The sequence below is a fragment of the Poecilia formosa genome, unplaced genomic scaffold, assembly GCF_000485575.1.
Source record: "Poecilia formosa unplaced genomic scaffold, Poecilia_formosa-5.1.2 Scaffold132, whole genome shotgun sequence".
NCBI lineage: Eukaryota > Metazoa > Chordata > Actinopteri > Cyprinodontiformes > Poeciliidae > Poecilia > Poecilia formosa.
The window spans coordinates 733,062-757,053 of NW_006800071.1; the positions used below are offsets into that span (position 1 = coordinate 733,062).

A 23,992-nucleotide genomic window follows, 5' to 3' on the forward strand; every position below is an offset into this window, starting at 1 on the left:
GGATTACTCACATCTGACCCTCATGCAGCTCTGAGCCTAAACAGTCTGATTCCAGCCTTGGAAAAAAATGCAAGAATTTCATTTTGCAATGCTAAATTCCACAAAAGAGTATTAGAGCCTTACTAAATTATGAGAAAAAAAGTAATAAAATTACGAGAAAAAGTCACAATCCTCTGACTTTATTTTTGAAATATTCTGACTTTGTTGTATTATTTTGACTTTATTCTTGTGATATGATTTTATTATCTATCAATATAGCAATGTTTTCAATTTTATGTAAATACAATTAAACAAGTTTTTATAACAAATTAGGAATTCTGCATTGCATAGAAACTGAAGAACTGATTTAGAAAAACATGTACAGTTGCAGGAGCACCACCCATCACTCTTAACATAATGCTGTTTTAAAACTACAATTCTCAAGCTACATGCAAGCTCTTTCTGTAAAGCAGCAGACTGAAGGCTAGTTACCTCAACAAAATTGCTAATTGTCAAAAACAGCAATGTTTGTCAATTAGCAGAAATTGCTATTTTGTGTATCTACATAAAAAACTGTTTTTTCTGCCTCGTTTAATGAATTAGGAGTTTAGTATTTTAAACAAACTGAAAAACTCAATTCTCCACTCACCATCATCGCTGTCTGCTAAAATTGTGACTTTGGCAGATGGGAAACTGGCGCCCAGCTGGCCGCCCATCGGCATGCTGAGGCTGACGTTAAAGCTCTCCTCTTCCTCGTAAAGGGAGTCATCGATGATGATGATTCGGCAAACGTTTTCTCTCTCGTCCTTGTCGAAGCGCAGCACGCTGGTGTGGTCCTCAGCAAGGGTGATGTAGTCGGAGTAGGAGAGGACAGTGGTGGGTATGGTGCCGGTGGCGGTACCTGTGGATTAACAGGAACTTTATTTTTGTTGGTGGACAAAAGAAGGAAATGAAGTTTTTCTTTTTTTTTTAAAAACAGGCTTTTCTCACCTTGCTGAGTGAAACAGACAACCATAAGTTCCTGGCTGGCATCGCCTGATCGCCTAACTGGCACTAGTAGCTCCCCAATATCCTCCTCTATCTTGAATTCTGCTTGTGGAATGAAAACTGTTGATTCTGTTTGGGAAGAATGACACAGCAAAACCAATTAATTGTGGTTTTATTTTAAAAAAACAAAAAAATGAACCAGTCTTAGAGGAGAAAAGTTATCTCCAACATGACATTCCTACCATCTCCAGGATCTACAATCTCCACCGTTGCAGTATCAGGGTACTCCAGAACCGCCATGACCGGGTCCGACAGCTGAATCTCAAAGGTCTCTGAGGTCTCAAACTCCTGGTCAGTGAAGATCTTCACCCTCCAGCTCGCTGTCGTCTGGCCTGGGTTGAACTGGACTTGCTTCTGAGCTTTGCCACGGAAATCTTTGTCCTTCTCAGCGGAGCCATCTTTTGTTCCAATACCTGAAAGAGAGGGAAACCCACTGAACTGTGAGGTTAGGAACTCAGATTCATTTATTTAAAACAAATTAATCCAATCCAAACTGAGGCAGAGAACACAGGAAGATGGGGTTTTTTCCAACCAGCAGATTCTTGCAGGATTTGCTCACATTTTCCCTTATTTGGGATGTTTCTTATCCTTTTCAACAACCCTTAATTTAAAGTAATCTTAAACAATCTACTCATATTATTTTGATAAAAATTGTGATAAAAAAACTACTACTTCTTTTGTAGGTAACCACATGACACAGAATTTATAGCGCCACAAACTTAAATACTGTTCTTGAAAAACATTCCTATTGGAAATAAGCTTTTTCAGGATGCCACATCTTTAAATAAGTGTGATTTATATCACTAAACTGTGCCTAGATAATTCATTTAGTCACAATATTTCAGCCTGAAGCTCAGACTTTGTAATTTTGTTACCCAATGGGATGAGAATTAACCAATCATCATGGAGAGCTGAAATATCTGGCTCACAACTCCCCCGTTCCTGTAACATCGGCAAATAAAGAGCAAGTGTTTCCAAATGCGCAGGATTGGTTGTTCTTGTTGAAAGGAATAAACACAGTTAAGGAGTTTTTAAAAGAATAATTAGTTCCTGATGCAAATTTGCACTATATAAAGTGAATTAAACTGAATATTTACCTGCAAACAAAAAAGAAACCAAATATTTTTTACATTACGTTGCAACAGCAGAGCAAGAGTCAACACTTACTGACAAAAGAGGTTTCCCCCAGGAAGCCTCTGCGTTTCAGCGTCACCTCCAGGAATTTGGCGTCCTCATCCACTAAGTAGTATTCCCGCTCCAGAGAGATCCAGGCCCAGTTAAGACGGAACGGCTGCGGCTTGAGTTTGTTTCCACCTGCAGAGGGAGAAAAGGGCCTTCATTCAAAGATCCTTTTCTACTGTGCCACAATCGACTTTGTTCTCATTACGAGTCAGTGAAGTGTGTAAACTGCAATCCGCAGAGAGCTCAAAGATAAAAGAAAGAAAAGAGACTTTCATTTCAGGTGGGAACATGATAAGTTAATACCAAGGTTTCCTGAAACCGATCTGAATGCCAGCTTAAGAAGTCTCACAAGTTTCCTCTTTTTTCACTTCTAGAGGATTTTAATAGTTTGCTTTCCAAACTTTACTGACGCAAGTGTAAATGACGAACTTATTCTACATTAAGGAGCAGCAGCAGCTGACTCTTATGTAAATTGTTTAAAAGAGGTGTGCAATTTTCAACACTGCTGAGGTGTATAAAATGAAAACCAGAGGAATATTCAAGCTGTATGAAGGTTTTAGATTGGTAGGTGCATTTACTATGCACTAAACCTGATATCCCAAAATCTAATTTTGGGATATTTAAAGAAGACCAACTTTAAACTTTTTGAACCTTCTCCAATACCTGACTTCCCACTGAAAATTATGCTTACAATCCAAATCCATGCCAGGGAACCTCCTACTTTAAATGAACACTAATAACTCCAGGAAAAAGTTAAATATCCAGTCAAGTGTATGTCAGAAACTTATTGGTGGCTCCAAAATGCTGTGAAACATTCCACAGACATTTAACCAACTAGTTAAAATGCAATGCAAAACAAATATCACACTCAATAAGAAGTATGTAAAGCTCAAGGACCCATAACTTTGATCCAAAACCTTCAAGTTACTCCTTAATCCACACTATCTCATGACTCAAATAATCCCTCTAACTGTCAGATTAGTTTAGCTTGTAGGTTTGGAGTTCGATACTTTAGGAATACTTAAGATCACAGGTTTCTCCTGTGTAATTGGAGCTGATCCTGCAGTAAGATGAGCCTGGTGTGGCGGCCCGTGACATGTGACGGGAAAAGGGTCAATCTTAGCAGATTCTTCTCTGAGTTCTGGTCAAGGAGGTTGGGAAATGAGCTTTGCACTGCTAGTCACACTGACTGCAGCCTCATTGACCTAAATCTCTTCAAGAAAGAGGAAAGCTGCTTGGCAATATGGTTAGAAAACCCAAAAGCTTTAAGAATGGTAGCGACCACTTCAACAAATCAGTAAACATAACTAAAAATTGAAAAACACAACATATTCAAAAACACAACGACATTAACTAAGCACAACTGCAAATCAAGAAAATAAAACGGAAGAAGCCTCAATGGGAAACTTGAGACATCGTCGATTGGATGACACCACTTTTGACTTTAGAACTGGAAATTATTCTGGGATTCACTCTCTCTTAGATAGGAGGGTCGACATGTATTGCCCAAACTATAAAAAACAAAGAAAAGAAAAGCTGAGATTCGTAGTATGTCCTCATTCAGAATATTCCTGGATAGCTGTAGCTATGTTTGCATCACCGGTAGGATTCATATTTCCAACAAATGTCCCAAAATAGGGCTGGGCAATAATAAATAACAATACATAGAAACACAATGAATATCAATAGATAATATGTCTGATAGAACATTATAAATATAAATAGAGTGAAAATAGAGGATAACAGAAAAAGTTATGTCACCAGTTTGTCTGTATTTCAGATATTTAAAACAAAAAAACTAATCAATAATTATCAATACTGACTGATATGAAATGCTTATATTGTGACACGTTTTTCAAATAAATCACCCGGTTCTACACTACTTCAAAGCTGCATTGTTAAAAGTTGTTGTTTTTTAATATGTAGTTGTAGTTAATGTCTTTTCTTAATTTGCAGTTAGTCAATCTCGTGTTTTTGAATATGTTGTGTTTTTCAATTTGTAGTTGTGCTTAGTGATTTGTAAAAGTGGTTTCCACTTCAAGGCCACCGTATTTACGTCACGATACAGGTATCAAAAATCATAACGTGAACTTAAAATTAAATGGGGGTTTTTTTCGCAACAAAAAGTTAACAACAAAAGAACATGGGGGTTAAGCTTCACTATAAACCAGCATTCAGCTCAGTTCTGCTTCAGCGACAAAGAAAGAGGCCACAGCCTTTATGCTATGTGACTGGAGAGAATGAAAACAGGGTGGGGGTGTTATTTAGGATAGGAAAGGGGGAACATTTCAACACTAGACCAGCCAGAGTAACAATAGATGCAGAACAACCGAGATGCAGTCAGAAGCATGACCAGATTCAACCTCTGCAAAGAGATCCTGGAGTCAGGATTTACTTGATTTAAGTTTTAAGGTTATTTGGAGAGCACATTCAGGCAGGTCAAAGTGCAAAATTTACGTTAGAATATTTTGGATATGCTCCATGGAAAAAATCTGCAAATAATTTGGAATCACATTCCACAGGAAAAAGCTGCAATAGGTGAAACAGTGAATACTGAACTGCTAATATGATGAGGCCTAATGGAGTGAATGCCAGATTGTTTTTGCTAAAATTGCAACAAACTAACACAAGTATCACTGTTATTAATGGTTGTTTTGGCTTGGCATAAATTATTCAAGTTGTGTATTACATTCATAAAACGACGAGAAGAATTGTTCTTTGTTACCTTGAGACTCACATTTGCCCTGTAATACTTGTAAATGGAAATTATTCAGCATTCCTGCTTTGTGCATTAAATAAGAGAAAAACAGAAAGTCTTTGACTAGCTTCAGTTATCAGATTGTTTCTGTGCTGAGTTTCAGGGAACTGGCTGCAGCACCCGTTTGAAGCTGATACGGAGGTGAAGCTTTGCCAGCGGCTATCATCGAGGATTACCGAATGAACACGGTGAAGACAAGAAGCTGCTCAGGTTTGGCGTCAAGAAATCAGGAAGGTTTCGTTTTCAGATTTAAAATAGGGAGTGGAAAAAATACAAAGGAGTTTTTATGAATCAGCAGCAGGTATTTCATGAACTGCTGCACCTTAGACATCGTACTGCAGAGACATCGGCTGCAGCGGATGGTGTACAGAAATGACCAAAAAACATCTATAATTTCCTCTATGCTTTGCTTGAAAGTATCCAGACATTTTTAGTTAATCTTTATCAATAGTTTTCTAGATTTATTGAAAAAAAATATTGAGGAAGTGACTTCAGTCAGCTAGCATAACTGACTGAAGTCAAGCGAGGTCAGTTATGCTAGCTTGACTTTGACATGTAGCTGTGCTGCAGAATCCATTGTGTTTCAGTTCACTGCTGTATGTAAATATGTTTTTACATATTTATTAAAACTATTACCATGTTGTGACAGTATAATACTAAGCATATAATCTGTGAAAAAAATAAATCTCCTCTATCGCCTTCCTGAGCCGCTAAAATTGCAACAAAGGAACACAATTATCACTGTTATTAATGATTGTTTTGGCTTGGTATAAATTATTCAATTATTCAAAAACAACCAGTCAGAGCTAGGAGGAGACCTTAGTGCTGTCAATCAACCTTGTGAACTAATTGCTAAATGTGTGGTGGAGAAACTGTTTACAGTTACAGGAGGACTGTTTATCTGTCATCATCTGTGGTTTGCTAGCTAGCCTTAACATTCAAGACAGGCTCTAGCGTAACCATAACAGACACCAAACACGCGGGCATGATTGGCAGCAATAAAACCCTCCTCCTGGCTCTGATTGGTTGATTCTAGTTACTACTGGGAGCACTGGGGAAGTCTCACCTATTATGACTTTAAAAGATATTTTTTATGAAAGTTACATACTACAGCTTTAAAGAATCTAGGAACTATGTTTTAAGAAAAAGTTAAAAATAATTCTGGCTCTCTCAAAGCAAAATAATAAAAAAAATAGGGAATTTATCAAGCATTTTCTCTTTCTAGTAGCCAATCTTCCAGAAATAAACTAACTTGGCTGCTATTAAGTTACAAACATGAAAACAAAGCTCTCCCTTTGGCTTGATCTTCCAGTTTCTCACTCCTTTTCCTTATTTCCCGCCAGACTTTGAGGAGCAGATTGACAGCTGAGCTCAGATTCCTCCTCCCCCTCAATGTTGCCCTTCCTCCCTGTGCCGGCTTTGTTCGCCTGGAGGGCGACGACCGGCCGAGGAGGACAGCAGGCCACAGTCTGGGTGGGCCAGAGCTACCACCAAGGCATGCCTCCCTGCCTGCCTCCACATTGTTCAGAAACAGAGCCGGAGTGGGGAATCTCCCCGCGCCGGCTGCTTTTGTACATCCTGTCAAACAGTGAGCTGGAAGCTGGCGTGGGCAATGACAAATCGAGAAATAATCAGGACGCCAGACTTCCCACGGTGGCACAGACGATCGTAACAAAAACACAAAATGAAAACTTAAAAGAGGCTGGGAAAAGCTCATCCAAACACAGCCCTTTTAAACATGAGAGACGTGGATTTACGTCCCACTGATGGTCTGATTTATGACACTTTTTACGATGCTCTCTCTATATTAGACCGGCTATCAAATCCAATACTTACAGTAGCTGCTGGGCTCGACTCACATTTCCATTAGCTTTCAAACTGACCATCCTCATAATTTCTGCTGGGATGAAACGTTTTATAGGCTGCATGTATTTCTGAATGCCACAGTAAGGAGCTATTTCATAAATTACAGTTATGGTCACATACACCAATCCTGAAATACTGCATTGATTTTAGACTTTCAATAAGTTTTAAACCCTCTTTTTCCTAAACAACTCAAAACAGAAGCATTTTGCACACAAATCTAAAATTATTGTGGATTTTCTCGAACTTAAAAACTTGATAGGACAAAAATAACTTGAATAATGTCCTCAGAGGACTGACCAATCATGTCAAAGGAACTCAGTAAAGATTGAAGATTTAAACCAGGAGGTCTTTTGGAGCCATAACCAGCTGCAGGATTAAACAACTCCAAGACTAGATTACCAGATGTATATCAGATTATGCATAAGCATAATGTATAGTTATCAAGGCGTGGAGAAAAAAACTAAATTGTCAGTCTAATGTGAAGAGAAAATGGATGGATATTCAGAAAGAACCTGAAAACAGCCAAAGCTAAAGGTAGCCAAGAACTTTAGCTTTGAAAGAATCGGCTCCATTGGCATTAACATTTTCAAACTTAAAGCTAACCGTCTTCTAGAGGAAAGTTATACTGTGAAACGAGATGAGGATTGAGCTTCTTCTACTGAAAAACACAAAGCAATGTCTCCCATCCCAAAGATGAAGCAGAGAACTCCCTCAGTGACAGACTGCTGCATCCTAGTTGCACAAAGGGGCGTTATCACAGATTCTTCCTCCCAGTACAAGTGAAACTCTGTATATCATCACTGCTCCCAATGTTTACAGCCATGCTGTTATTTCTACACTTTTACTCATTTCTAAAAACATTTCTACGTAAAATACGACAAAACTATTGTTCAACTAGCTTTTTAGCAAGATATAGCTTGTTTTAAGCAAATAATTCCTTCATATTGATATTCTATTGGCAGATTATTTCAGTTATTACATGGGAAACATGTCTTGTTATAAGTAAAATAATATACCAATGGAGCAATGATTTATTTATTACTTTTTCATCAATAGTAAGCAATTATTTATTTAAAAGAATCTCTTATATCTTGCTGAAAAGTTACTAGGACATAAGCTTTGTCTTATTTCAAGTGAACTAAAATATTTGGACCAGAAACTAGACCAAAATACTTGGTAATATTTTGTAGTTTTGCAGTGCACATAACATAGTAGTGGCAGCATTGACAAAGTTGCTGAAATACAAAAGAACTCACTTGAAATTAACTCTCACTAATTCTGCTATCAAGAGTGGTTGAATAACATCTTGTGCATCTAATAATTGTATAAATTCATACTCTAGACATTTAATGAAGTTATGTGTTTTATTAGTGGTTCCAATGAACTACTAAGAGCTTCACACGTGTGTTTGTATTGCAGGTTTGCATCTGCAGCTTTCATTCTGTATAATCCACTACTACTATGGGAAGAGAAGGAATCAGAGACATATCAACACATCAGCAACATAAGATTTTCCTTTTCAAAACACAAATTAACTAAAACGATAATTCCATGTAATTGCACAGTGACTTTGCAAATAATAGTCTATGTAACCATAGAGACAACAAAGCAGGACCAAAACAGGTCCTCTCAGCTCTGCTGCCAGAGCCAAACATAGATAGTAAGATATTGGGTCAGGCCAGAGATATCACAGGAGAAGAAGGTCAACATGATGCTCTGACGTCCATCAGCATGATGCAAAGAGGAGCAATCTGCTAAGAATATCTTCATAAAGCAACCATCGCCCCTCTTCATTTCCTCATCAATCATCCTACAAGTATAAATAATGTGTGAGTTCCAGGCAGCTGAATGTCAGCGTCACACATTAAAGCTTTGGTCTGGTTAATCAAAGAGCTGAAAGACGATGACTAACAATGTTAACAATGTTAATCTCAAAAATGTTTAGTCAGAGTTTTTCTTTATTAATGTTTGAATTATGGCTTCCAATGAATAACAACCTAAACAAATCAGCAGGAGCCGCACACTGAAAGAATAAATATGTTTTTCCAAGTATTTGTTGTCTAGTTTCTAGTGCAAATATCTTAAGCACACTTGAAATAAGACAAAACTAACTTGCAAATAACTTTTCAGCAAGATATGGAAGCTTGTTTTTTTTTAACTAAATAATTCCATAATATTGTTTTTTAAAATAACAAATAAAAAGTTGCCAGAACATTACTCAAGTAAGAGTAATAAAGGGTGAGAGAGAAGAGAGATAGACGACCAATGGGGACGGGGGACTCACTACCGGGGTTGTGACGTAATTACTACAAAACCGGAAATTTACAGGAAAATGCTGAGACGGGAGAAGGGGTAAAATAAACATAAATAATTTTCCGGCCAAAATAGGAGACTTGACAGGTATGCCAAAGACCGGACCCTAAACAGCAACTACTTACCGGACCAGAGAGGTACGTGTCTTTCATTGTTTCCCCCCATAAGCTGAAGGCGACAGCAGCAGCAGCACAAACACCAGCAGCTTCTTCGCCCAACTTCTTCCTCTTCCTCCGTTTGGTCTTCCTCATCTTCATTACTGGTTGTAATTTCTATATTCCCATCCATTTCAACGCGCTGCGGTTCAAATTGAAAAGGCTGGACTACGTTATTTATCGCTGTTTTACCTAGTCGGAGCTAGCGCAATCAGACCTAACACACGCCATTTACCCAGAATGCATAGCAGCGTAAACAAACAAGCTCCTATACCTTGCAGGAAAGCAGGGAAATTAACTTTTCATCAAGGTGTAGTGGATTAGGGCCACTGATAAAAAGATTTCAAGTCAGAACTCTGAGTTTAAAGTCAGATTGTTTTTTTAGTATATGTAATCCTCTTCTGTAGTATTTCTATATTTGCTCTAGAAACTAGACAAAAATACTTAGTAATATTGTGCATTTTTGCAGTCTATGATTCATAAAATTTAACTTAATAATGGAACAAATAATGTCCAATTAAACACCTCTGAATATGATACTTAAAATGTTCACAGTTGGGCTGGTTATGATGGATGTTTCAGTGGCCTGGCAGTCAAACAAACTGGAATATGGCTCTGAAGAAAAGCAGAAGTAAGTCAATGAGAGCTTTGCTAGGCGCTGCAACAGCTTTGCCATATGAGAGCAGATAAGAATAACTGCTGAAGCCATACATCAAAACTCCACACCCTAAAAGCCCCGCAAGCACCATAAATCAAGGCTGGAGAAAAAAAAAGGACAGAAACATAAAGAGTGAAGAGGTTCCTTGTTTAAAAAAAAACAAAGATGGGGAATTCCCACAAATATTAGAAGGGGAGAAATGGGAAATTAGCAAACGAACCAGATGGAACGAGAATGGTGGTGCCCTAAAGGGTCTCTAAAGAGCAGAGCAAAGTTTTGTGGAGGAGGACTGAGAGGCCAAGGCTTCCAGGAGTCACGGGGGCCCCGACTGTGGCACCATTAGTCACTAAATCTCCTGTGACTGTTGACACGACTGACATCCAAGATCCCCAAACACAGTTAGGAAGTATAACGCGGTCGTGTCAGTCAGCATGAAACACCACAGCATAAAAAAAATACCTGAGGAAAATGACAAAAATGGCCACTTAAAGTGATATTTTCTTCCTAATCTTCCTCTACCCGCTCTAAAACACGCAGAAGGGGTTATCAGGCTTTGTGAGATTGGGTTGGATTTCTGGGGGCCTAAGAGCAGAGTGACCACAGACTTTGAAAGGGGATCCCCCTTCTCACGTACACACCTGTCTGCTTGGGATGCCACTTCACTTCAAACCCGTTCTCTGTCTGTGGTTCTGGAGTCTGGAGCCTTGCAGGAATTGCATTCCCTTGTCTGCCACTCAGTGATCATGTGACACTCAACACTCCAGAGTCTCCTGTTCCTCCAAACCAATTGTTACTAATAAAAAAGGCTATTTTACCTATTAAAATGGCGTAAAAGTTATGCCAAAGGCTTTCATTATCCTCAGTTTCTTTTAGAGTTTCACAGAAAAATTGGCTGGTGATCAGAAACCCAGTCTAAGTGCACTGCAAAAATACAGTCTTACCAAGTATTTTTGGTCTAGTTTCTACTTCAAATATTTTAGTTCAAAACTAACTTACAAGTAACATTTCAGCAAGATATTGGAGCTTGTTTTAAGTCAATAATTCCTTAACATTGATTTTTTTTTAAAAAAAGTGCAGGTTCCACTGTCTTTTACTATCTTTCTTGAATACAAAAATGGCCTCAAGCGAGAGGAGCACTACTTAGGAAAATCATCATAAAAGGCTTGAAAATATGAGTTTGTGTAATTAATCTATGTAATGTGTTCACTTAGGGAATTATCTGAACTTGATTAACTTTTTAATAACATTCTTATTGATAACATTTTTGGCAACACATACATGCCTTGAAAATTTGAATGCTTTTTCTTTTATTTCTTAAACTATTAATTTAGCTTGTACAACAGTGTAATATTTTACCATATTTCCTTCATCTGTGGTGAACATTTTTATTTCCCCAGCAGAACTACGTCTGCTGGACACGGATATTAACAAGTTGTGAATCCACTTGTAAACAAAAGTATTTATTGCTTGAGAGTCCCACTGTTTGAAAGCCTGAAGGGAGATTCTGACCTGGTCATCTGTCAGGGAAGTTACCGCCTTCCCAGCAGACGGCGAGTCCAATCCAACATGAACTACAGTTTGTGTTTGAGGTCACTGCCATTATTAGAGGAGGAGGGTGAAATGTAGCATTCTAACTGCTTTACAAGAACTCATCATTACTCAAAATACTAAGCAATACATCAGCAGTTCTGTAACGTCCTGTTTCAGCTATAATTGCTATATGAAAAGAAAAGAGAAATAATTCAGATGAAAGGTAGTCACTTCCTGTCTCCCTGCAACCTTTGAAGCAAATGTGTTTGTTCTGTGCGGGCAGAGTTGTCACAGGTCACCTAGAGCAACGTGTAGAAACTTCTCAAACAGTAAAAAGAGAGACATGTTGAATGCACAAAGCATAGATTAACTAAGCTAGTAAATCAGTGGTAGACACTGCTAACCTAAAAGTTAGTTGTGCTAATCATAAACTTTAGTTCCATTAATGCTAAAGAACTACAACAACAACACAGTGTTTATGCTAAAGCGCTAACTCCAATTCAAATTATATCTGCCCTTGAAAAACTACAACTCTCAACCACCAATTTAGGTGTGACATTATAATTTGCATGTTCTATAACAGACGTGTTTATTACTTAATTAAACTGTGAAATGGGTGAAATTAGTGCAGAACATCTAGAAGCATGTAGGTGTTCAACCCAAGTAGCATTTACAGCCATCATTAATAATTATAACAAACATTTTAGAAATAATAATAAACAAGTAGCTTTTTAATATGAAGTTTTAGATTATTTATTTAAAGTTGTATGTTCTGTTTAAGAAAGAACACAGAACTTTAAAAGGAGATGATAGATTTTATGACATATTAAGTGCTGTATTATGTGGTTGAGTAACTTCACAGTTCAAATATGTTGGATGAAAAGTTTGTTACCTAAAGCCCAAACTGGGCGGATAATCTCAGGTGCAAATCTCTTCTGACCTCAATTTTTACCCTCAAACACAAACAGCTCACCTGCTTAGATTTATCAGGAGACAGTCTGACCATTAGCATGCACTGCAGTGGCATGTTGCTGCATGTCCAGGATGCTGCCACATCCACCAGCAGAGACTTTTAACACTTCCCAGGAGTAATCTACCAGCTTAGTCTCCACAGGATGTTTTGGTGTCACTGTTTGGTTCATGAGTCTTATTACTCATGAACCAAGTGAAATGCTTGTTTTATGGTTGGATTTTTAGTATTTGAGTAGCCGGTCACTAAAACGTTTTCGTTGTTTAATGAGTCCACTGTCAAAATCATAACCGACATAAATCGTTTAAAAGGAAGAACTTCTTACAATCATGTTAAATTGTAAAGATTTAACATGAGAGATAAAATCTTACCTGCGAACTGTTAATACTTAACTGCAAACAAAAATGCAATCATATGCAGGTTGAACAAAAGCATAAAGGACCAAATAAAATGCTTTGAATAGCTCCTGGTCAATTTTCTGTAAACAGTTTGTCCCCAACTTTGGAGATGCTATTTGGGTTTATAGCTAGCATTATTTTATGCAGACAGTAAAACAGCAACTCTGCTTTGTAAAGCTCCAAAAATTATATTCTAGAACCATCAGTATCTATCTGATTGAAGACTATTCAGCAGTCATACTTAATGGTTCCCCAACATTGAACACTTTCCATAAGTACCAACCAATTCACAATGTGATGAAAAATAGATTTTTAAACTGTACATCTTCTTCTTCCAGAAACGCACTGTTACTTCTGTCTCTTTTGTGGTATAAAAAGTTTGGAAGAAATCACCTTCAATTGTTGTACCTGCTTTAGAGATTTACTTTATTAGTTTGTGATACCATTTATTTTTATTGTTATTTTCATGCACACAGCCAAAACAAAAAAAGCTCTCATTCTTAAAACGAACTGCTGAGCTCTGGGTGTAAATGTTTTGCAAGCATTTTAAACGTGACATTTAAAAGCTTTGAGAAGTTCCCTGAGGAAACAAGCTTTTTGTTCATGGACATTGAAGCAAATGGGAGTCCTTCACTTTTACAAACCCACAATAAGAGCTAGCTTTAGGTCTCCTCTGACCCCTGTCCTTTGAACCTGCAACCCTCTCCACTGCTGCCAACAGAGGCGGCACCGTGTCCCTGGTGTCGGTCATGGCCAGCTGCTCTAAGTCTTTGTGATGCAAACAGTTGTGACTGACAGAGAGCAGAACTTGTATATTTTTTGCGGCTATTAGGTAAAAGGATTTGTGATTCTTACCGTTGTCCTCGACTGTGAAATAGAAGATATCACTTGTGGCGTTGCTCCCATCCAACAGCACATAACAGATCTTCATGTCGTTGATTTCAGCTGTTGTTATGAACAGAGAGGAACAAAAACATAGATGAAAGGCAACATTTCTTTTACAAACTTTTAGTTACTGATTTGGTAATGAAAACTGAAAAACGTACGTCTGTGTGACATCACATTATCTTAGGGGCTTTTCCTCATTGTTTAACCATTCTGATTTTTAAGTCACTAATAAATAAAGGTAATACGTATGAAAAAAATCAATAAGAAAGAAAAGCTAAAAAGAAAAATGCAATACTAAAGAAAATTGAGCATGTAATTAGCTTTGATCATTTTCCAAGTCAAGATAGTCAAGGAAAAGAGTACATAAAAACAATTGTACTTCAAGAATATTTTCATTTTATAATTTTCTGAATAAAATTAGAATTTTTAAACCAAATTTTTCAACAATCATGTTTTTGCATGTTTTCAGCTTCTCCCTGCTCCAACACTGATACAAATGACTGAATAACCTTCTCATCACGTCATCTAGAGGCCTGATAATAATTCTTCTGTTTTACTTGGATGTGTTGAACCAGGGAAACATCTAACATGTGCAGGAAACATGCAGACACTGATGTAATTGAACATCAGAATGTGAAATAATTTCACGGTGTGCTGCTTGCTTACCTTGTGTGAAGGTGTTGATGCTATGATTGCCCAGCTCCACATTCATGATGAAGCCATGCAGCGGCTCCTCAGACACACTGTACTTCAGGACCTTCTGAGGGCTGTCTCTGTCCTCTGATCTAAGGACCTTGCTGGTAAAAACGAAGCCCAGGTGTCCCGTTTGGAGGACTCTCAATGAAGCCGCAGCTTTGTTGACCACAATCTGGGGCACACCGTTATCCACCGTGTTGATGTGGATGGTCATCATTTGAGGCTTGCGAGTCTCATACACCGTATCAGGAAAGACGTAAAAGTCTGTGTGAGTGCCATCCGTGACTATGAAGGAAAAGCTGTCCTCGTTGGTCTCTGTGCCGTCGTGTTTGTAGCTGATAAGGTTCTCATTCAGGTCCTGGTTGGTGAAGGATGTAATTGGCCGGCTGTTGTTGAAGAGCAGCTGGCCATGCACGGGTACCTGCGTGACTGTGAAGCGGAGCAGGTTGTCAGGCGTGTCCCGATCCTCAGCCGTCAGTTCAAATGGTGTAATGAGTTTGGTTTCTCCCTCCTCCACAACCAGCTTGTGCACAGTAACAACAGGTTTCTTGTTATCTACATCAGTGATGGACACTCTGAAGGTCCGGAAGACAGGATTGTAACCATCTGTCACCTCAAACTCAAAGCTATCCATTTTGACCTCGTCGTCTGAGGTGTGGATGTAGTAGATCTTGTTGCCAGCCAGCTGCAGTTGGGTGAAGGTGGAAATGGGAACACCTGGAAGATCAGTGCACTCTAAATGCCCCCGGCTGGGTGCTCTTGTGATGCTAAAGCTGAGATACTCATCAGGACTGTTGATGTCAGATGTGCTAAGGAGGTCAGTGGTGAGTGTTACTTTCCCCCCTTCTTTGAGTGTCACACCTTTGTTGATTACATCTGGGAAAACCATGTCAATGCTGCCAATGTTGATGTAAAAGTAGCGATCGATAAGAGGATTGATGCCATCTGTGACGTCAAATTTCAGCAGGTCTCGGATGCCCTCCTGGCCTGTGTGGACGTACAGAATGCGTTGCTTGTCTATTTCATCCTGTGTGAAGTTCATCCCCAGGGTTATGTTTCCCAAAACACTACCAAATTTGTTTATACGCTGAAGGTAGCCTTGCCCAGGACCATATCGCAGAACATATGTTAGTTCTCTATCTTCAGAGTCAAGGTCTGTTGCTTTTAAAGCCCTGTTACTGATGACCTTCGTCTCCCCAATCTCAACATCAAGGCCGTCATTTATAGCCATTCTTGGTGTCTCATCATCAACAGGAATAACAATGATGAGAACTGTTTTTTCTACTGCATGTTTTCCGTCGGAAAGCCTGATGTCAAAGCTGTCCTCTTTGGTCTCAGAGTCATCATGTTCATAGACGATGTTGGCTGCTTCTTTGATCTGTTCTAAGCTGAACCTTTCTACAGGGACAGTGCCTGTGCTTAGCTGTTGGATTATCGCCCCATGCTTGGGGTTTTTGATGATCTCAAAAAACAGCTCGTCCTCGGGGATGTCAGCATCAGCTGCGTTCAAAACCGGAGTGTCAATCACTAAGTTCATGCCTTCCATTACCACAAACTCACGTGTGAAGATCTCTGGTTTCTCGTCATTGGCCGGAATGATGACAATGTTGAGGAAGTGGCGTTCAGAGAAGTTGATGCCATCGGAGCAGCGGAACGTGAACTGATCCTCCACAGGTTCAACTCCTTTGTGGATGCTTTGGACGTAGTAGATGTGACCAAGCGAAATGTCTTTAATGGTAAAGGCAGTGATGGCAGTACCAGCTCTTGATTTCTCAGATCCTGTGGCTGGGGAGATGTTTTCTACATAACCAGATGTTGGTTGGACAATAATAGTGCATAGGATGTCTTCATTGTTGGTGTCAACATCCTCAGCTTGAATGTGATTTATGGTAATGACATTCTTCTCTCCTTCCACCACAACAAATTGTCCCCCAACTCTGACAACAGGTGGGATGCTATCAACAGGAAGGATGGTCACATGAACAGTCACACCCTGGACTTTGTTGCCACCTACAACCCACTGTTCAGACATGTCAGAAAGAGTTAGGTTGAAGGAATCGTGTACTTTGACTGGACCGATTTCACCAGAAGTGTGAGCATACACCACCACTCCGTTGATGATGTCCTCCTGGGTGAACCTCTCAGCTGGAGCTCCGTTAACTAGAATTTCACCCAGCCTTGGAGGTTCCTCAACAATGAAAGCCAGCATGAGGTCATCCGTGTCCTTATCACGTCCTTGAATGATGTTACTGGTGATCTCCGTTGCTCCGTTCTCCAACACATCGATGGCAGCCCCTAACACGCCAGCTGGGAGCATGATAGTCGGGGTTTCGTCGTCTACTGGCTCTATAGTGACCCTAAGAGTAATGGGGACCTCATGGAAACCATCGCTCACAGAAAGTTTGATGACATCGCTGAGAGATTCCTCTCCACCATGGAGGTAAGTCAAGAGGCCGTTTGCAATATCTTCGAGAGTGAACGTTTCACCATTTGACATATAAATGCCTAAATATTGCAGCTGTCCATATTTAGGAGCTTGGGTCAAAGTGAAGATGATATTTCCATCATCTGTATCTGTGTCAGTGGCGTACAACTCCTTGCTGCTAATTATAAAAGTACTTGTTTCCTTGACAGTAAATCCTGTGTTGATGATTTCTGGGGGTTTGTTGTCAACTGGCTGGAGGAAAATTGTGAATAAGCCATCTGCTGAGTTACCAGCTGTGTCCTCCACAATGAATGTGAACTGAGCGACTTTTGGAGTGATGCCCAGTTCCTGGTCTGGAGGCTTGTAAGCTACTTTGTGGTGATTAACCTGGGCTTGTGTAAACTCTGTAATTACAGTGTCAGGGCTGTCAGTCAGTACAATCTTACCCAAGGGGGCTAGATTGTTCTCATCGGTATCGGTTGGTACTTTAGTGATTGTGTATTTCAGGTCTCTGTCGTCTGAATCCAGATCAGTATAACACAAGAAATTCTTCCTGAAGAAAGTGAGCTCATATTCCTGGACGGTCATATGAAGCGTGGTGCCTGGGAGCAGCACTGGCGGAAGGTCATCGACAGGGAGGATTTTAATGGTGAACGTGTGCTCACCTGACTGATTAGGGGGGTCGTTGTCATCCTGGACACGAAACACAAACAAATCTGTCACTGTGGTGGTGCTGTGAGGTCCGACGTGTCGATAGAACAGCTTTCCATCGAGAATATCCTTCTGAGACCACTCAGTTACCACCTGCTCGAACATCTCATCTGTCTCACTGAACTTCCACTGAGAGGGGTCAGTGGGTGGCTCGACTTGCCTGAGTAAGAGCTCCCCCACGGTGGAGTATGGTGCTTCCAGAATGAACCTTATAAACGAGTCTTCTGAGTCAATATCTGTGGCACTCAGGATGAAGGGAGAGATCTGCATCATTTCTTTCTTAAACAGCACCAGACCGGTGTTGGCGTTGATTATTGGGGGCTCGTCATCAGTGGGAACAATGGTGATGGGAAACAAAAATTCCACTTCATGCCTTCCATCTGTCATTCTTAAAATAATGTTATCGCTGTAGGTGTCGCTGCCATCATGCTGGTACACAACAATGCCAGCGTCCAGATCAGACGGCGTAAAAAATTTCCTGCGCATGCCAAGCACAGTCAGGTCTCCATGTTTCAGACCATCAACAACGGTAATCCTTACATCTTCCAGGTTATCCTCATCACTGATTTCCAGATTCTGGGAGCTGGACAGAGCTCGGGATTGGCCTTCAAACAGTAGCTGACCTGTATTTTTGGTTGCAACAGGAGCTAAGGTGTTCATAGGTTTCACCACTATCATAAAAGCAAATGGATCAGACACTGCGCCATCAGTATCTACAATTTCAAACTCTAATTGGAAAATCCTCTCTTGATCTGAATCCTCTGAGGGAGGCTTGTATGCTATTTTCAAATCCCTGATGTCCCTCTGGTTGAAGGAAGTGATGGGGAGATTCTGATCATCTGTGCTGATTATATAACCCTGCTGAGGGCTCAGAGGTGAAGTAATATTGAAAATCAAATTGTCTGGGTCAGATTCAACATCTTCAGCTGCCAGCATGTCGCTTGTAATAGCCGTCATCACAAACTGATCAACCTCCATCATCATCATGGCTACAAAGCTGGGTTTAGGAGCCGTATTTTCTGCACCTTCTCTTATTCTGACCATTGTTTGGAAGTGCTCCTGCATTATTGTGCTGCCCTCATTATCCTGCAGCTCTACCATCATTGGAATATAGTCTCTGTTCGGTGATTTGGTTTTAGCAGTGTGTTTGTAGTGAATACCCAGATTTACAAACTCATCACAATCAACCAGTTGGCCATTGGGGGGGCTATTGAAAAGCGTGCCATACCTGGGGAGGCCTCCGGCGCCGACCAGCGTGGTGATCTTACACTGCGTGACCCCATCCTCAAAGGAAAACTCCAGAGCCTTTTTGTCAATCAGGCTGCTGTCCCCATTGAGTTTCTCCACATTAAGAGGCATATTCTTGAGGAGGATCTCGAGCTGCTGGAAAACCACCTCCACTTCCAACATGAATGGGATGATAACCGTGTCTGTGTGGGAATCATAGCGAAGTTGCATCTTTACACGGTCCCTGCTGGGGCTACGAGATCCAAAGTGAGTGTATTTCACTTCGTTAGCTCCAAAAGAACAGGGAAACCTTTTTGGGGTCAGCATCCCAGGTTTCTGGGTCAGCGGGTCATTGTCCAAAACTGTTATGTGGCAGCGGTCGCTGGGCTGCACTTCTGTAATAAGGTCTTTCACAGGGTCCAAAAACACTGACCTCCCGAAAGGCACCCTGATCCCATTATTAGCAATGATGATGTCGTCTTCATTAGGTCCAGACTTGTGATAATAGAGGTGACTGGGATCAAAGGGCTCAGAAAATACTGGAACAAGACATGAACTGAGACACAGAGTCAAGAGCAGGCATCTAAGAAATGCCCACTTTTTGCAAAGTTGGGAACTTTGCAGACAACCAGCCATGTCCTCTGCTAGTTGTCCTGGAGATTATATATATATCACAGATTCCGCCTCTGGATGAAATAGTAATAAAAAATCATGAAAAAGGAGACGTCTTCCTGCTGGTTTGTGCCTTTGAATCAGTCCCTGTGTGTCTGTGTGGCCACACAGAGACGCGAGTGTGTGAAGGCTGCAGGGCTGTGCAGGTAAGAATGAAACAGTAGACAGTGACAGGCTCTGACTCCTCCTTCTGTAAGCACAGGGGGGGAGCCTCCAGCCCCCATGGCTAATTTAAGAAAGACCATTGGACAAGTCTGAAAAAGAGCTGCTCCAACCAACATTTACCCCCCTTCTCTTCCGTCATTAAAATGCAATGGGAGAATAAAAGAAACAAATAAACCAACTTTATTGGCATGTGTACAGTACGATTGTTGATTATGTGTAAAATCAACAATCAAAATATAATTTGAAATTGAGAAAAAAATGTATACTGGACAAATGTTTTCTGTGTTTCATAATCTAATCAAACTATTGGCTATACATTAGAAATGTTTTTTTTTTAGGTTTTATCTTGCAAACTTTAGTAAACATAAAAATATACTTGCATATAATGTGTTTTGTTGAGGTGGAAAGCATAATTTATTGATGAACACTTGCAAATAAATAATCAGGTGTTATGCATCATGACAATCAGACGTAACTTCTACCTTCACACATTTTTCTAATTTAGAAAATTAGAAAAATATGAAGCCTATTTATGCCACTCTGATGAAAAAACAAAGTTAAATCTGATAATTATGACTTACCAATCTCATAACTACTATCAGAGTCAGCCTGCAACTCTCTTTGTAATCCTAATGATTTTTTTTTAATCAAAAATATAAAGTTTGACAATTTAAATGAGGCAGTTTTACTTAGTATAAGCCTAGACAAAATATGTTGCTCCAAATCAGGACTACAAATAGACTTACTGCTGACTTATCTCTAAATGACGTTTACACGTAGATTTAATGTTAAAATCGGATGTACAGGACATTTAATGCAGAAGGCTCTTGTGCCTTCTAATGACTTGATACATTTAAACTTGATTAATTAAAGTAGAATTTTAAGATAAAAAAACAACAAAAAAGATTTGTATGTATTATGGCAAAAATCACATGGGCTCAATTTCTGACGAAAAAAAAATCAAGTTTGAAATGTCTTATGGGGCCAAATGTATTTACTTTTTGTAAATATGTATTCTGCCTTCAAAATAGTTTCTGTGGTATAGATGAAAACTATAAATGTAGAAATAAACTGCATTTCTATAATAGACAAAGGATCAGGATTAGGAAAAAATATCTGAAGCTATATAAATAAGTGAAAAGAAGCCATCATTCCAGTGAGAACATGAGGATCTGCACTCCTGGCTCAAGGTTGTGAGAAGATAAAAATACAGAGGAACCTTTAGGAACAGATTGTCCTCCCAGTTGATCTCCAGCATTTACCATTTCTTCATCATACTGAACACTAATTATATATTTTTTTTAATTTACCAAACCTACAAAGTGTCATATTCTCGTATGTTTGCTGGCTGGAACTTTTGTCAATGGACAATTTTAATTTAAAAGCACTCCTCAGAATGTCTGAATAATTCAGATTGTAATTGAGGAATAAACCCTTAATTGACTGAGGACAGAGATGTTTTTAGGGCAACCTTCCTTGATGTGTGGGCCAGATAGCAGAGATGCCGTTTGCATTCAGGCATTCTGTATCACGCTTTTCATTGCATCCTCTAAATAAATCCTGGCCTCCTTACTTGTCCAAAAATACACGTGGGACACATGCCAAATGGTGTAATTACAGAAACAAACCAATGCTCTCCAGCGTTTATCTTACATTTCTTCCTTTAAAAAGACAAAGCAAAAAACAACGAGCTGTGGGCTCAGCCGGAAACTTATTTATCTGAAACCGAGTGATAAATAAAACAAAGTACAATCGTTTATGTAGGCTAGCTGCTAACTGCGCCTGTTGTTGGGATAAGTACATTAATGCAGCCATTAGCTTTCCTTTTAATTCAGACTTGAAAGACATGACATGCATTTAATGGGAGTCCAAGGTAAACAGACAGAGATGCTGGTTGGAAGCCAGGCTCAGACGCCCAGGATCAACTCCTCATCCTGGGGAAAGCTCTTGATGACAGCAGTCACTAATGATCCGATGATGGATGAAACACAAAGTCTGAGTAGATCCTGTCCCTTCATCCTGAGCAGCCACAAAGACAGAAGACACAGTCTGTTGTCCTTTCAATCCAGACTATAGTTTCCTCTGTTAGCTTGAGCCTGTGGGGAGCTGTAATTGGTAAATAAGCTAAGCTTAGATAAGCCCTGGTATTCGCCCTAAAATCAGGGAATAGAATAGAAGCTGTTTTAACACTACTGCAGAAGTTAGCATCTGTAGTCTTCCTTATCTCCATTGCTGGAGGTGCAGCCAATAAACATCAAAATGAATGGCGCTCCTGGATTAGCTACTTTACAAGCCGCAGTCAATAGAGTGTTAAGTTCCCAAGCTGCATCTTCTTTTGAAACTTTTAGATTTACTCTATAAAAAATTCAGTGAATATGCACATTTTTAGCAAATGTATTCCACAGAAAAATCCATGAACCAGAACTGCAAATAGGCAGTATTACAACAGTACGTTAGTGCCATTGTAGATACAAAAAAAAAAGAAGTAAATTTCTGCCAAAAAAAACCCTCAGAAACTGAGAAATTAATCTCAGAAAAGGTCTAGAAAAACAAGGAAATTTCTCAGCTCCAAAAGTAAAAAAAAAAATGCAAGAAAAAAATCTGGAATTTTGAGAATAATCTTTGATGTTTTGTTGACAAAACTTTAAATTTTCAGAGCTTGAAAAGTTGAATGTCTGGAAGAAATAAACTCAGAAATCTTTAGATAAATTACACACTTTTTTTTTTAGAAGAAACAGATTGTGAAGTCGAAACTCTTTCAGAAATTTTCAGTGTTTTAAAAGTTGAAAATTCTCAACTTTTTGAGCTCACAAATGGCAATTCATGATGATGCATAAACAATTTCAACAATTCTGATTCTGAGATTAAAGTCAGGCTCCTGTAATCAAATCTGCCTTCTGAGATTGTCAATACCCTTTTTTATTTTGATCTTTTCAAGTGGGCCCTAATCCTCTTCCAAACTCACACACGCATCCCTACGGACAATTTTATGAGACAACTGTCATGATAAAGTCGGAGAACCTGGAGAACATGAAAACTCCAAGCAGGAAGAACCCGGGCAGGGATATGAACTGAAATGCACCATTGCTACCAACAGCACAGCTTGAACAGTTATGCTGAGATGTTTATCCATCAAGAGCCAACAGGTTTTGATTGAAGGTTGCAAAGATGGATAAATAAGAAGCTCAAACAGATTCTATAAAAACTTGTTTTGACGTCAGAGCAGGAGGCTCACCCATGATGAACTTCGTGCCTCCTTAGAATAGCCGAATAAGATTCCCCCTGACATTCTCTTTGCGCCACTTTCTAGCATTCAAATCATCCAGGCCGATGTAAATATACTCTGCATAAATATAGAGGATACTGAGACCTCTGGATCCAGTTTCGAGGAAGAAGAGGTTTGTGTTCTGCTGCACTGAGGGGTTTGTTGCAGCGCATTCATGACTGCGGTCAGGTCTAAGCGTGCTCCTGCCGTCACCGCTGCACCGCAGGCTCAGTGCAACGTTTCACCTGCTTAATGGTGGATTAAACCCTTCTGTGGACACACCGATATATGCCATCGCTTGGTTTTAAACTGGAGCAGAAGTCCGTGGAAACAGGCTTAATATAACAGCTGGACCACTCCCAAAAACCAGGAAAGTCATCACCGTTTATACGGCTCGTGAAATTAAACAGGAAATGTATGTTAACTGAGCTTTATGGTGTGATAAATTGTGAAGTAGTATCCATGACTCTACACATATAGCATAAATAAAACAGTGGACTCTACATGATCAAGCTACTTAGTTCTTTGGATCCAGAGCAGAGTTATGACAACTAGAAACCATTGACCAGGCCCGACGTTTCATTGGACTGGAAATGGTAGAATCTGATAAGTTCTACCAGCTTTGAACATCTAAAAGTAAAACAAAAGCCCAAATGAGAAAACTAATTTTGGTCACTTGTATCCATGACCTCGTTCTTTCGGTCATGACCAATCGAGAGCTTTGCCAATTCTCCTTTACAAAATTGCTCAATCTCAATCCATCGGATTGGTCATTTTAATGCATTATTATATTTTAATCTAAATCTTCGTAGCTGAATGCTTGGGGTTATTTTCCCAAACATCTGCCTCTATGTTGATGTTACAGGTGATGAGAGATGTTGGCTGTAGAGTTTGAAATGTTGACTGACATACATCTCCTCCTGGCCAATGGCAAAATGTGGCTTTACACTTTATCATGTAGCATTTTTGTTTTGCATGAAAAAATAAAAAAAGTGAACATGCAAATTTAACAGAAACATTTATTAGTTACAATAAACTCCAATCACAACTTTTAAAAAGAAAAAGAATCTAAAGATTGCAAACAGTT

General features: G+C 39.5%; 1 protein-coding gene across 1 annotated transcript in view; it reads right to left on the bottom strand.

Moving 5' to 3' along the window:
- Window positions 1–19,439, bottom strand: part of frem3 (Fras1 related extracellular matrix 3) — a 31,856-nt gene extending 12,417 nt beyond the window's left edge. The window contains exons 1-6 of the mRNA XM_007561979.2: window positions 14,411–19,439; window positions 13,712–13,801; window positions 2,194–2,340; window positions 1,209–1,439; window positions 970–1,095; window positions 629–880 (exon numbers count right to left, since the gene is read on the bottom strand). Coding sequence (XP_007562041.1) covers window positions 629–880; window positions 970–1,095; window positions 1,209–1,439; window positions 2,194–2,340; window positions 13,712–13,801; window positions 14,411–19,439 — 5,875 coding nt within the window. The remainder of the gene's footprint in view (window positions 1–628; window positions 881–969; window positions 1,096–1,208; window positions 1,440–2,193; window positions 2,341–13,711; window positions 13,802–14,410) is intronic.
- Between the last annotated feature and the right edge of the window lie 4,553 nt (window positions 19,440–23,992).